We start from the raw sequence: 15,986 nt of genomic DNA on the forward strand, positions 1-15,986 counted from the left end.
ACTATGAGGGAATGTATTACGATATCGGTGCATAAAATATAGCCTTATCTCTTTATGTAACGTTGTACTTTTAGTTTTCATTTCGTGAAATGTATGATGCTATCGACACCAACACATATAATATTGAATGATTTCTTACAAAAACCTCAACAGAACTCCAGGGTATCAAAAAGTAAGAATGAAAAATGACTTGGACGCATTATTTTGTTTGAAATAGCAGCCAGGACCAACCATAGATTGACGGAATTCGGTTTCTGGTCCACCAGAATATACTCTTAGCCAGAAATAACCCACAAATACACCAAGAAATGAAACTCGTAATCGCTGAGACCAGCGAAGAAGTTATGAAATTTCCACATTCCAAACGGACATTTCCAAAAACCACCACGCAACCGCCCTGACTTGATACCATTATCACTACTTCAAGATTTATGCCACCGCCCAGAACCCCAGAATGAACGAAGTTTTTTCCTTGGAACTACGTCGATTTAGTATGTTAATCTGTGGACTCGAAGACCACCGCAACAAAAAGTAGATTAAGCCACTAGCGGAGCAACAACACTATCTCCGAAAAAAGAAGAGTCATAATGTGCATTGCTATGCAGAGGACCATAACCTCTAGAGAGAGGGGCGCGCGTGTGTGCTGCTATCGCATACGAGGGTCTCACAATAGCGCATCTTCGCATCCTTCGTCCTCGTGTGCGTACGTGTGCGTGTGTGTGAAGAATGATCATAAGCCTGACCGCCTGATCAGCTGTCGCTCTGGACGCCCATGGGGTGTTATATCAACAATCGATTACACGAGCCAATGTGTGTTTATGATCCCGGACACGTTGCCTAATGAGAATGGTGCGCATGGCGGCGGTTGCGGCGCAACGAGCGCAGCATTCCATGCAAAATCATAATTAAAATCGTTCGTCCATCGCCGCGCGGTGACATCATGTAAAGCAAAAGTCTTGACCTGCGGCAACGAGCCATTGCTTTTGCCATTTGATTGCCGGACACGATCGACCGACCAATCCCCATGTTCTTATCATTCGGCGGCACCGCTCAAACGGCCACTGGATGGCGTAAAGGCGCGTTCCATCCGGACTGATGATAAGCCTGGCCGAGATACCTCCCTGCTCTGCCTGATTTATGTCCCTTTTGATAGCGCTAAACCATCGCGACCGAGGCCAACACAACACATGGGCGGCATGTTCTAAGCAATTCTAGTAACTATTTTATGTGCTTTGGTGTTATGTTTGAACAAACATTCCGCGCGGTAGTTCCTGATCGGTTTCTAGTGCGCATCGTCCAGCGATTGATCGTCCAGGAACGTCATCAATCAAGGTCCTAGCTATTGTCCTGCTTTCTTGGCTTCATTCGCTAATCATAAACAAGAAAAGTTTGTCATACAATTTTCATTTTCCATTTTCCAGTAAACCGAATGAAATGCCAAATGACAAACGCAAATTAGTGTCAGAACATCAGAAACCTTCTACCAAAACTCAATCCTGAAAAAAACTGGAACCTTAATTGCCATACCGTCATCGTATCCGGACGTCGGCTGCACCTCTAATCAAACGCCATCCAATGTGTCAACCTTCCACGCAACCGGAATGCCTCTTCCTGCCCGAAATCCATCCACTGATGCGACGCAAAACATCTGTTCCAGGGATGATTCCACCTTACGGGCATGAAAAATGGTCCAACCAGTCGGATTCATTTCGGTTGCTATTTGTAGTAGTGCCTGGTACAAGAGAGACGAACACCCCTCGGACCCTCTATCCGACAATCACGGCTTCCAGTGCAATCGTACCGGAAGCCGGTATTCCCCTTCCCGCGGAGTGTAGCGGAAGAATAATGACCCCGCGAGCACACACCCTGCCCTGGCCTAAGGATTCCATATTTATATAAATAATTAAATGACACTTCACAAATATTTGTCTAACTGTCTGCTGTGCTTTCCTTCGCACCGTTGCATCGCACTGTCATGCTCGCTCGGTTGGGACGACTCCCGCGCATTAGCCGTTTCGCCTCATTTCACAGACACACCACCACCGAATGTGCAAAACCCGGTTCTTGCCGAGGTTCAAATCAAATAAGGGGTGTCCGTAGGTGATTATTCACTCCCTTCCTGTCGTCCTTTTTTTGCTTGGGGAGTGGCGCAACGGAGCAACTGCTGCAGGTGGTTCGCTCCAGCGATCTTGAGGATCGTGCGATATTCGCTGGACACATTGCCTGATCAGTACTCCAAACTGCCAGTCACTCAGTATTAATACCATCTATCTATCTATAGATACCGACTTGAAATCAGTTTTCCATTAGGTCAATATTAGAGTACTACTATTACATGTTGAGCGTATTTGGCTAGTAAGGCATCAAATTCCTTGGTTCCAATCGTATATTTGATCAGACGGTTATAGCATGTCTAGAAGGTCTCCAATCCAAAGAATTCAGGAACATCCATAATGTACCTCAAAGCAGTAACCTGGGCCCACTCTTATTCTCTCCTTACACTAATAACTTGGTTTCGGTCATATGCAAATACGTCTGCTTGAGAGATAAGTGCTGTACAGTAACATACTTTGGGACTAATAAGACCATCTTATATCAGTATTCTCTGTTAAACTCTCCTATTCAACTTTGTACTAAACTAAACTTAGTAAACAAGCATTTTAGACAAACCATTAACCAGGCGCTAAAGATGTAATTTTTTATCTATAAATTAAAAAAGAAATTTTGTAAACTGGCGTGCATTAAAACTCTCTATGCCTTGTTTGTCCGATCTGTTCTGGAAGCTAACTGCTTTCTATGTTGCCCTAACTGTATATTGTAGAACAACAAAGTTTAAACCATTCAACGTAAATTTATCCGCACTGTATCCTTTCATCTTGACCGCAAAACTCGATTATTATAAGAGGGAGATAGGCAACGCAGAGCTATTAACTCACTTTAAAGATCTCCAAGACCGCGATTAGAAATTGCGGGTTTCCAAATTCACAACCAAGAAGACACCATACTACATAACTTTATACGTAGCTTTAAGAACAACTATAGTTTATATTCGATTTCAATATGTCAAGCTTTAAAAATAATGTTCCGATGTCTGCTCCTAGTACTTATAACACCAAACATTTTGACGAAATAACTCATCGATGATTAATGTAAGAACACATAAATTCATTAATTCGACTTCTATTCTGTAGTTCGAGTGCATTATGAATGGTTGCCATCAAATGGACCCCAAAAAAACATAAACACTCGATCATTGAAACTCCAGAGCCGGTGACAGTGGCGCCCAAACCCACCAACGGAATTGCAGCTCCATCCTCACGAGCGACGAGAAAATATTGTAATAAATCTTGGCATGGACTTATAAATCACAATTCACATTTCTCGTTACTTTCATACACACATGTCGGTGGTATCATGGGCATGTAGCCGGCAATGTATGACAGACTTTAAATGGTATCCGACCCATTCCAATGCTTATCGATGTGACGACGACGACGACAACGTTCGTTCCCTTATGTTGCCTTGGTAGTGCCTAGTACCAGCGACAACGACGACGACGACGCCGACAACGCGGTGATCTCTTCTTTGAATTTGTTCGCATTCCCAACGCATCTGGAAAGCCTGGCGCCGACTAGCATTGGGGGAACGTGATCGGCGCGGACAAAAACATGTCGCAGTCCGAGCATGAAGCTGACGTTCGTCGTGCACATTGATACGGATGCGTTCGGGATCGTCGTCCACCAACTGTCATGCACAACAATGGATCGGATCGTTGATGGAGGTTGATGTTTGGATGGTGTTACTAGCGCGGTACTAGCCCGGAGTTGATCACTAATTTGAACATCGCGAACTCTGGATAGCCGATAGATAGCGTTTCGTTTCTTTTCCGTTTCATTTAGACCCTGGCGATAACGTCTCGCAACTGAGGCAGATCACGATCGCAGTCCGAGTATGGTTCATTCCCAGGGTTTCGCTTATGCAATGCAATGTCCCAGCATTGGCCAGCCATCTGGCACTGGCTCGAAACGTCGAAACAACGATTAAGGATCTGAGCAATTTCATTTCTCATAGCACAGAAGGTGAGAGCCCTGATTTAAGGGTCTTCTAGCCGTGTCGCTTCCTTCGAGTTGACCACCGACCACTGTCCTACTTCCAAACCAGTCGTCGGCAAAGAAGCACCGACCGACAGCAGCACCACGGACTAGCTGACTGGCCGGCTGCTCACATTTCACATTTGGTCACAACCACCGCCATCGTGCGGTCCAAATCGCAAACGATCGATCAATCAAACGCCACCATCACGATCAGTCACGACGTGCAATCGGCTGCCAATTGTGGCCAGCCAGGAAGAGAGGAGGTAGAGAAGTAGGAGAAAGGGGTGCGGAGAGGACACATTGCATTCGCACCGAACGCATCTCGCAGTCGCTGTCCATTTGTGTCCCCCCAAATGGTTAGCGGGTTCAGGACAAGGGCGGTGCAGCAAAAGGGCTGCTGTCCTTCCAAAGGTCCGCAATGCACTGCAAGCGCTGAAGGAGAAGGTGGAAGGAGGTCCCCTCATCGTCGCTTATCATCGTTTATGGTGTTTTTTTCCCTCCAAGTGCACACACACACAACACGCGGGTGCGAAACTTCGATGTCGATCGCACACAAGCTGCAAATGTGCACATTTGTTGTTGCAACTTCCATTTTTTTATGTTGTTTGATCGTCAAACCGCATCCTTTCTCCCATTTCTCTGTTTGCACTTTGCTTCGACCTCACTAGGCCACTGGGGAAAAAAGGGAGTTGGTGGGAAAAATGGTGATCGTCGAGCAACGCAGCGATCACTCAAGCAATTCACGAACGAAAGCCAAAGTCGTCAAAGTCGCCGCCACTTGCGCAATCACCGAGCCTCTGCAGCGATCGATCGGTTACGATCCTCACAGGCTACTATCACCAAGATACATCATCTAAGTATGCTGCGTTGCGTCGCATCGCTGCAATCGGCGGTTGAGAGTCGTGAAAAGCGGGCGACGACAAATGGGATTAACCTGAGAGCGACGTCCTGCGTGATTCCGACAGCACCGCGACATGATGGCGGAACCACAAATAAACAAACAAACGACGCATCCAATAACCACCTCAGCACCACCTACCCCTACCCGCATCCCCTTCCATCCGTCTATGCTATGCACATTTTCATCTGCGCGCCATTTCTCCAAACGATGCGGAGAAGACGACGATCGCGACGATCGCGACGATCTCGTGGTGTGTGCCACGCGCCGTCTACGTTATCCATCGAGCATTTTCCTGGGAAAACCCACGTCGTCATTCATGCGCTTGCGATGTGCGGTTCTTGATAGCTGCGGCAACGACGATGCTTTGGACTAATCTCGTGAAAAGCCATCAGATTTCAATGATCCGTACCGCGGCCATTTCCATGCTCGTGACTTTTCGTGAAGACCGGTGACACCCTGTGGCGGATTTTCCACCGATAATTAGCGGGGCGTCCGTTTTGTGCTAGAACTTCGCCTTCGAACCGACGAGTGCGAGTGTCACAAGAACTGGGTGACACGCTTTTCCCTTTTGGCCTTTACCCCTTGGGCCGTAAGGAACGAAAACTGTAGCCAGATGCTCCGATTGCGTCGCCGTCTCCGGAGCAACAGTTAATTGTTGACGGATGTGAAAAGTATTGCAATTGTTCGACGTCGAATTTGCTGCCAATTCGTTCGGAAGCTGATCAGGATAACCTCCGATGGCCTGATGCCCTCGAGGGCGCACAACAAACTGCGTTGCGCGGCACGCACTCTGCCGCCTGCCTTGGCGGTCTGAACTCCTTGATCTCTACGCAAGAAGCTGGAGCTGGAGCGTATTTTGTTGATCAACACAACAACGTCTCCCCGCGGGTTAATGAGACACGAAATTAAATTGGAAGCTTCGGAAATCGATTGATTGTGACGAGTGTTGTTTGTATAGCTTCCTCCTCCCCTGTTTACCGCACGTGCTGGGTGGTCAGTAATGACGCGTATGCGCCACGCGAAATCAATAATCCTTCTTCTTCTGCGGAAAGGACCGCTATCAGTGCCGGGGGGTCATCTCGAGTCAGGCTCCAAGAGGAGGCTCTAGGAGGATAGAAAGAGAGGAAGGGCGCAACGAATCTTTGATCATTTGATTAAGAGTGCGTGCTCCCGGTGTACCCGTGTCTATTCTTAGACCACAATGTGGCCGCACGGAAGCAAACGGCGAAAAGCCCTTCTGGAGGAACTCCTGAGGGCGATACTGACGGTGTAAGGTCAAAGGTTGACGGACAGTTTTCGACGCAACATCACATCGTCGTCGTCGTCGTCATGTGTCATGTTATCAAATGTGGTTACTTGGCCGCATCCGCATGCCACACAAAACACTAATTAGCGTAAGACCGGAGCGAAAAGGTGCCGGAATGCTGACTTCACACCCCGCATCTACGTCATCGACACCCCTATGACCCCCTTACACGATGTTGCTCGAGTGATTTGTTCCAAAAAGAAGGCAAAACGGATTGGTTGCTGTGCTCTTTGAGTTACATGCCGCACCTCATTTTCGTTCGCACCACCAACGTGCGCTACTGCGCGCGATAACCTTTTCGCAAAAGCGCGCGCCCCAAATGTTGGCCTTGGGATTTGGACTTTACGGCAGTTACGGATAAGGACCTCACACTTGTGCCTTGGCCTAGGTCCGATTGCCTAGGTCGGAAACAATACCACGTTGGTTGCTTTGACACGGCAAATCAGAAGCAAAACACGCGCTCGAAGCGCTTGATAGGCGTAATCTAGAAGGCGTTTGTTCTGTTTGGTTTTTTGTTTTGTTGTTGAGTTCTTGGACCACAGACCGGCCTTTACGCGAGATGTGACCGAAAAACGAACTCTACGAAACCGCGGGAAACATATTCCGCTTCAACACCACCGCCCTGAGCCTGACTGATAAGCCAGAGACACGGACGGACGGACGGACGGATGGGAGAATCGATTAGAAAGTCCTCCCTTGTGCCCTCCACGACAGGAACCGTTGTTTTGGTGACTAGAAACACCCGTGCATACTAGATGCATCCGCGATGGTTTTTTGTGCGTCGTCTGTCGTATGCCCGGTTACCGATTAGCGGCATAAGAACGAACAAAGTGACCGCAACGCCGTCGATTGCCATCGAGACTTTGGGTTTTTGCCAAAGTAGACAACAGTCCGAATCCGAACGTCTTTTTTCATCGTTTTTTGCGATGCGCCCAGTCGAGTAAAGACATTGCGGCATTACAAAATTATCAACGACAAATAACAAATGGGTTTTTGGGCACGGTCCGGCTGGCATAATTTTTTATTACTCTCTGGCTCGTGGCCGGCATCGTTTTTGTTGTTCCCTTTTTGCTTTGGACTTCAGGCGGTCAAATGGTGGTGTCTGGGAGGGAAAGCATCAGACGAGGGTTATCAGCAGCAAAGGGACCTTAGTGTTTGGTCTAGTCTGGGAATCGCAATCTATGACGATTTGTTACATTTTATTACCGACGGCCCCGGGGGTACTTACCCAATGCATTACAGGGCGCTCGTCCGTGCAGACGCCCATGTGATGAGAGATCGTCGTGGCTGGCGGGTTGATGCTGTTGACCGGTATTACGACACCGAGCGGGGTCCTCACAACACCGGGTACCCCGTGTTCCGCCGTATGTAACGTCACCGTAGCCACCTTGTTGCGCGTATTCACAAAACCCACTCCTACCGGAACAGGAACTAGGGTGGTGGTGGTGGTGGCAGAAGCAGTAGCAGCAGCACCGGCAATGGACGATGCTTGCTGCTCACGTCCACCCAGAGCACCGGGATAATCCGGTTCAAACGCACCGCCGCGAACCACCACTACTTCCGTTGGACGCTGATAATCACTCGTCGCCACCCAACCGTCAGGAGCACGATTTCGTGACCAGTACGTCGACGACGACGACGACGACGACGATGGCGACGTGACCGATCCACCTCCCTGAGCCACCTTGAGCACCGTATTTAAGGATTTTTCACCGTTTTCTTCCTATCTTCTTTATTTCTTGAGCTACTTTTTCGAACGCTTTTACACAACTTGGATTCACTTCGATCGGACCAGACGAAATGCAGAGGAATGTTGCTTAAGCTGCACGAGGATACGAGATCAGACGCAATCCATTCTCGGTTACAGGAGGAGATCGTCAGATCACACCACGGATTTCACCACCAAAACAGCCTCCTCTGATCAATCACTTTTCCACACCATTTTAGCACACCTCGAACGAGCCGGAACGTGGGTCCGAATGGGGCAGTAGGTTTTCCGGTTGATTTTGTTGAATTTCCTTCCGGATCCGCGTCAGTTTGTCACGAAATCTGGACCTGACCGTAGAAACCCTGTCCTATCTGCTCACGAAACCGAAAAATCACAACAACACTAAGCCACCAGGAGCGTAAACTCTGTTTTCCTTCACTTTTACGACCGAATCCGGGAAAATCGAGATCCGTTCCGGCGAGAATGCAAGGACGAACGCGCGCGCGCATGCGTTCCGATTGCCGCACCGAGAGGGAATGAACTGAATTTGAGCCGGGAATGAACCAAACCGGGTGAATTCAACATGGCGATTAGCCACGCCCCTTTTCGTCGCGCTCTCGTTCACTCTTCAGTGGGAGAGCAGGAGCAAACATTCCTTTACCTTTCTCTTGGTAGAAAGTGCTGCAATCCTCTCTGATGATTTTTTTTGGAATAAACTAGCTAGCAGGACAGCAGTGCGGCTAGTATAGTAGCAGAGCGCTTACCTCTTGTCACCGTTTAGTCTACGAGAACTCAAGAGTAAACGCAGCAACATTCTCAAAGTATAGCCACAGTATGGCCAACGTATGGACACAACCGGAGGACGATATTCTCTCTCTGTTTAGCGGAACTGACGGCAACCGAACATAGGTTGGCACACCGAAAGCCGGGAAGGACGAGCCGACCACCCTCCGGAACCATCAACCGCTCCGACCAAATCACAGCTACACCGGTCAGCTGGTGGTTTCGTTCGATCCGATCCGGTGACTGTTGTCACGTGCTACTATTCTATTTTTCCTAAAATTTGAGATCAGAATCGATTGCTTGCGACGTCACCTGGGTAGGAACCCCGGTAAGGCGGCTACGGCGGACAATTACAATCCGAGGTAGTGCAGCGGTTGTCTTAGAATCATGTCATTACTTCTAGACGCCTGCACCGAAAGTTGTTTGATGATTAACATTTACGATTAACAACAATAACAATGGCATATATCGCATCAGCGTTTGATCATCAGCATATAGAGTATTCACAGAGCATAACATCACCGGAACTTGGTCACATGGCATCTAATCCCGGAGAACAAATGTTCCAGATCAGGATCCCTTGAGCACTCTGAGCGTTCGGTTAACGCAACTGTAGACCAGGCACTTTAAAACGTGAAACGGGGGGTCATAAAGATCATCGATCTTCGGTTGGAATCGGCTGCATGCATGGGCGATCTCAAATTTTTACCAGGTTGAATAACCTGTGTATCACTGTGCTAAGAATATAAAATCTGGCACTATATGTTGCAAGGATCGATCCTAAATTCAAACGACCGCCAAGGAAAGACCTAGTGCTCAACAAGTGTAAACAACAGTTACTATCTACATCTTGTAATTCTTACTTACTTACTTATCAGCCGCTACAATCGACGAGCAATCTTGGACTGCCACAGATTCCTGATATCAGTCGGTACCGTCGCACTATCTCGATGGGGACCTTTCACACCCTCTCTGGCCATCTGGAAGGCCTAAGACGGGCTGGGTCGTCGTCTCTCATTCTCATGACATACCCAGCCCACCAAAGCCGGGCGAGTCTCATGCACTTCCCGTCATTGAGATAATCATACAACGCTTATAACTCCGCGCTGTATTGAATTCCGCGGATTTTCTATTGTCCCTCGTCAAATACGTGGCCAAATATCCTTCCGAGAACGCGTATAAGAGGACTTCGTTCATTCTGGACAGTATCCAAGAATCAGAGGAGTATGTGAGTACCGGAACTAGATACATCGTATACAGTCCCAGTTTTGTCCTTCTCGACGGATTTCTCGAGTGGATTAGTTACCGCAAGTCAAAATAAGACCAGTTGGCTGCTTAGCGCGAATCATAACCCATAATCATAAGTCATAACCATTCCACTAGCCTTATTGGTTTCGATGGTATCTCAAAGGCTGTTATCGCGTCATACAATTTTACTCTGGCTATGCTATCGTAGGCAGTCTTGAAATCGATGAAGAGATTATGTTTGCTTCTCAGAAACTCACTTATATTTTCTAGGACCTAATAGTGAATATCTGATCAGAGGCGAGATCCTCTCTGATAATTTCCAACTATCTCGACAGCGGTATGTGTCAAGTCGATCCTGAAGATACATTGAGAATGTTTTGTAGGAGGTATTCAACATCGTAATTTATTTATTGCAGTCTTACTTATTTCCCTTCTTGAATATGGGATAGATTACGCCAGTGCACCACTCCTCTGGTATACCCTCGCTACCCCATACCCCAGCAATCACTAAATCAATCTCCTGTTCTAGGATTGCTCCTCCATACTTGGCGTTCATATATCTTCTGGATGTGTTTGGAAGTGACTCCATTCGGGAAAACTCACGTGGATCAATAAAGGATATCCCTTCCTGTAAATCTAGTACTTCTGATCACCAGCTCACTCGCGATTGCGAAGTTAATCAACCCCAAGATTGATTTTAATGTCATACACGGCGGTAGTATAGGTCCTTCTCTAAATCAGTTTTAATCGTTGCAGGTACGTGACGTTTATCAGATTGAACCCGATGATATCGAATTTTAGCAACATTCGGTGAAGCCCATTCCAAGAATATGGAGTTCCGAGTGGTAGCAATAGTATACGTTGTAGCGCCCAATCATGCCAATAAACCATCCCAATCCGCCCGACTTGTGATCACCATTTTACTTATTTCATTCAGAATAGTGATCATCATTTTATTTATTTCATCCAGAATAGTGATCAAAGAAATAAAGGAGTCAGATCAGAATTATGAATGCATCAAAATCGATTGATCTTAATCGTTTGAGCAGTCAGCATCGATTGAAAAAACACCAAAATTTTAAATCCTTGGAACCACTAGACTTGAGGTATTCCAATAATGACTTCACTGTGTAATAATGTGATAGGGAAAAATGTAGTTATCGCTTGCCAATCCTTTGAAAAACATGTTTACTGTTCGAATAAAAATGGTTTGCTTAAAACATCGCCTATTTCCTTCCAGGTTTCAATAGTTAATGGATATTGATGAACCACAACATGCAGTTGGGCATCACTAGCGTCTAGTGAAGTCGCGGAAAATCACGGACTAGAGTATCGGCTGTAATCAAACCGTTATGATAACTGACTACGAAATCGGCCCCTGCATAACTCTCTGTCACTAATGATTGTCGGCAGCAATCACAAGCGTTCCACTCCACCAATTATGCAAGTGCCTGTCAGGTGCCTCAAAATCATTTCACAAACCTCAACCGAAACGTCGTGGATTACAAAATAGGAATCTCCAACCAACCAGCTTAAGCCCAAAGAACGAACCATCAGTGGAAGGAAGAAATAGAAGAATCACCGTTTAACTTTGCATTTTTCCCGAGCCATCATCAAATGACAATAAATATCGGTCCAATGACACGAACGGTCGTTCACGGTCTAATGATTGTTTGAACAACGAAATAGAGCTAACGGCTATCGCGGATGGAACCGCAGACCGAAACCGAAAATCGCACCAACCAACGACCAACACGGAATCCTCGATTTTCGGTGCATAAATATTGTCCACGTAACAACCGCCTTAAGTCCGTCTTCAACATCTCGCGATCGCGGATTCAAGACAACAAAGAGAAGAAGAAAAAGAAAAGGAAGAAAACAAGCTAGCAAGCGCCGTGCCGTAATTTATAATTCTAATTTTGTGCCACCGAGTGACATAGATGGAGGCGCTAATAAACAGGCTGGAACAGTCAACGACACGCCGGACCCCGGAAGAATGGACTAAACCCTCGGTGACCAACTCCTGGGAGGAATCACATCCAATCAAATCACGGGAATACAGGCATGTCACGAATGCCGCAATTATTAACGCTGCTACCGCCAACTCCGGAGTTCCAGAGGAAGCGATCGGAAGGTGGATCATCCACCTCATCCCATGATGGTATTCTTCTAACGCTCCTCCTCTCCTGTCGTGTTCTCGGGATGGGAAAGCTGAAGAAGCTGAGAGCCTGTGAATGACTTTATTTTGTTAATCTACGACGCTCGGAAGTCCGTTAGCCAGAGATCATTTAGAGTCTCATTTTGGGGATGCATAAATTGGTGCCCAGTAAAGGAACCCTCCTTTCCTATTTGGACAACTTTTCCAACGTCCCAACGACTGCTGGTGGCTGTCGGACAAATGACGGCCCATCGATAGGCCCCGGATCGACTCCCCGTACAACAGATGCACCACTTTCTGGGGCGCTGGGTGTCCGGATCATGGGAGCAACATTGGGCCAAGGTAAGGTGATACAAACTGTATGGAAATTCGGTGGCATCGTTACATCTTAATGGTTCAGCACGTTGAAAAGTGGAAGCGTAGGATTAGGAGCGTAGGATCCAACGACCGTCAGTCGATTGATCGATCGATAACGCCACCATCGCTCGCACAGGTCCATTCCAGAGGATCGCGATTGGAGAAATTCGTATTATCGGTCCGTTCTGTTCGTCCAACAACCGACCGAAGGCCCTGGTCGGACAACATTTAAGCGTACCCCGTCGAGTGGTAGCGTGCTACCAACTCGACAAACCGGCTGTTGCTGGTTGACGCAAATGATTATGAATGTCTCGCTGCATGGCGTTGACAGATGAAACACAATCTTTATCGGCTTCCTGGTGCTGCCAAGCTGCCAGGTAGGATCATTGGAAACGGTGATCTATTATTTTTCTTTCTTGCTTGCTTCTTATTCATCTTTCTTTTTCGACAGAAAAATATAGGCTACATTAGGGAGATGATCATTTTCTTGACTCTTTGACAGATTTTGAAAATACATCATTATAGGGTTTCTATAAAATCTTTGATTATATCGCGATAATATTGTATGCTATGCTTTTTTATTATATCTGTTTGCTTCAGCATTGCTTTCTTTTGTTTATTATAAGAGAATGTCTCAAGCATTAGTCGTCATTTTACAAAATATCTGCTTAAAAACAATAATAGCATTTTTGACTGTGCACTCCACTGATCTATGGGGGCGGGCGAGCCAATTGTTTTGTATGATTTTAGACTTATATTTGTTTTTAAACTATTTGAAGTTCTTTCAAGAGCTATTACGGAAGGCCTCACGTTTCTTTATAGTTCAAGGTTCTCATATAATCATCAGACGAAATTGTTGTTTTATTACTTGTTGAACAATTACTTAGTAAAATTAGAAACAATTTATACTAAAATTAGAAAATATTTTTGTCAATGATGTTCACTTCATATTTTTGTGATATTAATTTCATATTCATGGAAAGTGCATCAAAACTCCGTCATTAGAACCTTAAAGTTGGTTCAAGAGAAAGTTTTTCTAATACCTTTTCAAGCCCCATATGACAGATGCTGCTCTCACGGCGGAACAGATCGGAAATACCTTCACTCGCCCACCGCATGAAGCATAAACTGCTGCTGCTGGCGGTGGTTGGAGCAGCAGCAGCATCATCAATCGACTTGTTTATGCTGCAAAATAATAACATGTAATGTACACCAGCAGCATATCCGGACGAGAGCTGCCGGTATGGCTGCTTGGAACGCCTCCACAAGTCACGCGTCACCGCGGCCCTTTGGCGTGTCCTCCTCAACGACATTCTGCCAATACTCGTCCATGCGTATCCGTGTGTTCCACGTTTGCGCCCGCGAACTAAAGCGCCTTTTTATTGCTATTATTTTTATGGACCCACTCCATTCCGCGTCGTTCTCACCATAGCATAGGACAGAAGGGATAGAGTTTTCATTCGAATCGTCAGCAGTGGGGGCTCCTGGCACTATGAGCGAATGGAAAAAGTCACTTCAAACATCAGACAACCGACCACAGACCATCGTCATCAACCGACGATGAATGGCACTCGAATGGGGCCCCTAAGCATCCAGCATCTTCCATGAGGGTTGGCCGAGGACGGATCGATCACACGATCCCGCAATCCCGCGCACCGCAATGGCGTGATCCGTGGCGTGATAAGTACGCGGTTCGATTTTTTATTGTTTCCAGAGAACCACGTAGTCCACGGTGGCCACGGTGGCATGTCGGTAGGAGCGCAGCCAATGATTTATGGCATTCAATCAATGGTCTCCACCGGCGTGCGCGGCACGTTTTACACTGTCGGCCTCAAACCGCGCAATCCAGCAGGAGTGGAGACCGCAAATAAAATGTTTAAACACCTTACCGCCACCCATCTCGAGATGATCCTCGTTGTCTGCAAAGGTGACGATGGATTACCGAGCGGTCGTTCTGAGAAGTGGTTCTGTTGCGGGACGACAACCCACCTCACGATATCCTCGCGATTCAGTTGAGGTTTCTTATCGGTTCGCCCCATCTTGACGCTTCCGACAGGGCGGCCAAACGGTTGCCGCGGTGACGAATCGCCGATGAGAACATTGTCATCAACGCCTTCTGTGATTAACAATCTTGCGATCACTCAGTGGACGATGGTGATGGTGGATCCTGCCACGAATTTAGCTTCGATTTCTTGCGTAAAGACTCTGTTTTACTCACGTCCTTGATTTGAGCACGGGGTTTATTGATTATTGTTACTAATTTCACGTCAGATCGATGAACATGCTAGAAGACTGTTTTGCTAAATTATCGTTACCCAATATTTGGACAAGTTGCTTAATGTCTCCTCGTGCTACCTAGTACGTACTTCATTCAAAGTACTGATTAGTGAAAACTACACATTTTCTCGGTGTTTTGGATATTTTGAAAGACGACAAGTCTGATGAATACAACGTTGAGACAAAAGGTTTAGATTTGTGTACATTATTGTTTGATGCAACGTGTGTTTTTGAATCATCCTTTAAACAAGTTGTCTTTATGTTATTAAATTCCCTACATTTCTAGCATTCAATTCATGTGACATCCATTTTCCACCGGATGTCACCGAAACAAGACCCAAATTCCAAGGCTGTAACCCACGATTAGATTGTATTGCACTGGGTGTTTGTACTGCTTTTCCGCTTCACGTTGAAAAGTCCAAATGTTTTGATAACATTTGTCTTCTTGATTCTTGGTTTTTTCATCTTTTTTCGTATCAGCTACTGAATTTTGTTGATCCATGTGTGTGTATGCATTGTTTCATATCCTACATTCTGCTCTCAAACAGCACTTCCGAGTGATACAAAAATATGTTTTTTTCTAAAAGGAAAACCCATCATCCATTGCAACATATCGTTGATTGATTGACATAACATTATAAATAACGGGAGCGAAAAAAAGGGCGTTGATGCCTCCCTCTAACGAAGATGCAAGGTCTGCAAACCTTCCTCATCATCATCAGCGCAATACCAAGGTTTCCGTTGCACACACACACGGACGTGTTAAGCAAACAAATCCCTCTTTTCACCCCTGGTTCTCGTCCCACCAGAACACCAGAACAAACATTCCGGCCACCATCCGGGGGTAGCTCATTCAGGTTAATCCTGTCCGTCACCCACCAACCGATTCTCCATTATTTTAACACAGTTTGCTCATTATTGCGTCCCTCCGGAGGTCTCTGCCACGTAGAGTCGGAGTCGACACTGAGCGGATTTGTGAAGTGATTTGTAAATATCAAAAATCGGCCACCACCGTGCCACCGCCCATGGTCACGTGGCGTCAGCGACGGAGGAGAGACGAGAGGTGGTTCCTATTTTTTACGTTTGCGTTACATACTTGCTCCGAAATATGCTTCAAACCAAAGTACTTCCGCCGACTAGGGTCTCATCCGGAG

The 15,986-nt window shown here is 46.5% G+C and overlaps 1 protein-coding gene across 1 annotated transcript in view; it reads right to left on the bottom strand.

Moving 5' to 3' along the window:
* LOC125959367 (uncharacterized) overlaps positions 1 to 14,594 on the bottom strand; it is a 17,308-nt gene extending 2,714 nt beyond the window's left edge. Inside the window, exons 1-2 of the mRNA XM_049692187.1 lie at positions 14,445 to 14,594; positions 7,530 to 7,985 (exon numbers count right to left, since the gene is read on the bottom strand). Of these exons, the coding sequence (XP_049548144.1) occupies positions 7,530 to 7,985; positions 14,445 to 14,594 (606 nt within the window). The remainder of the gene's footprint in view (positions 1 to 7,529; positions 7,986 to 14,444) is intronic.
* Between the last annotated feature and the right edge of the window lie 1,392 nt (positions 14,595 to 15,986).

The sequence above is a fragment of the Anopheles darlingi genome, chromosome 2 (genome assembly GCF_943734745.1).
Source record: "Anopheles darlingi chromosome 2, idAnoDarlMG_H_01, whole genome shotgun sequence".
Lineage (NCBI taxonomy): Eukaryota > Metazoa > Arthropoda > Insecta > Diptera > Culicidae > Anopheles > Anopheles darlingi.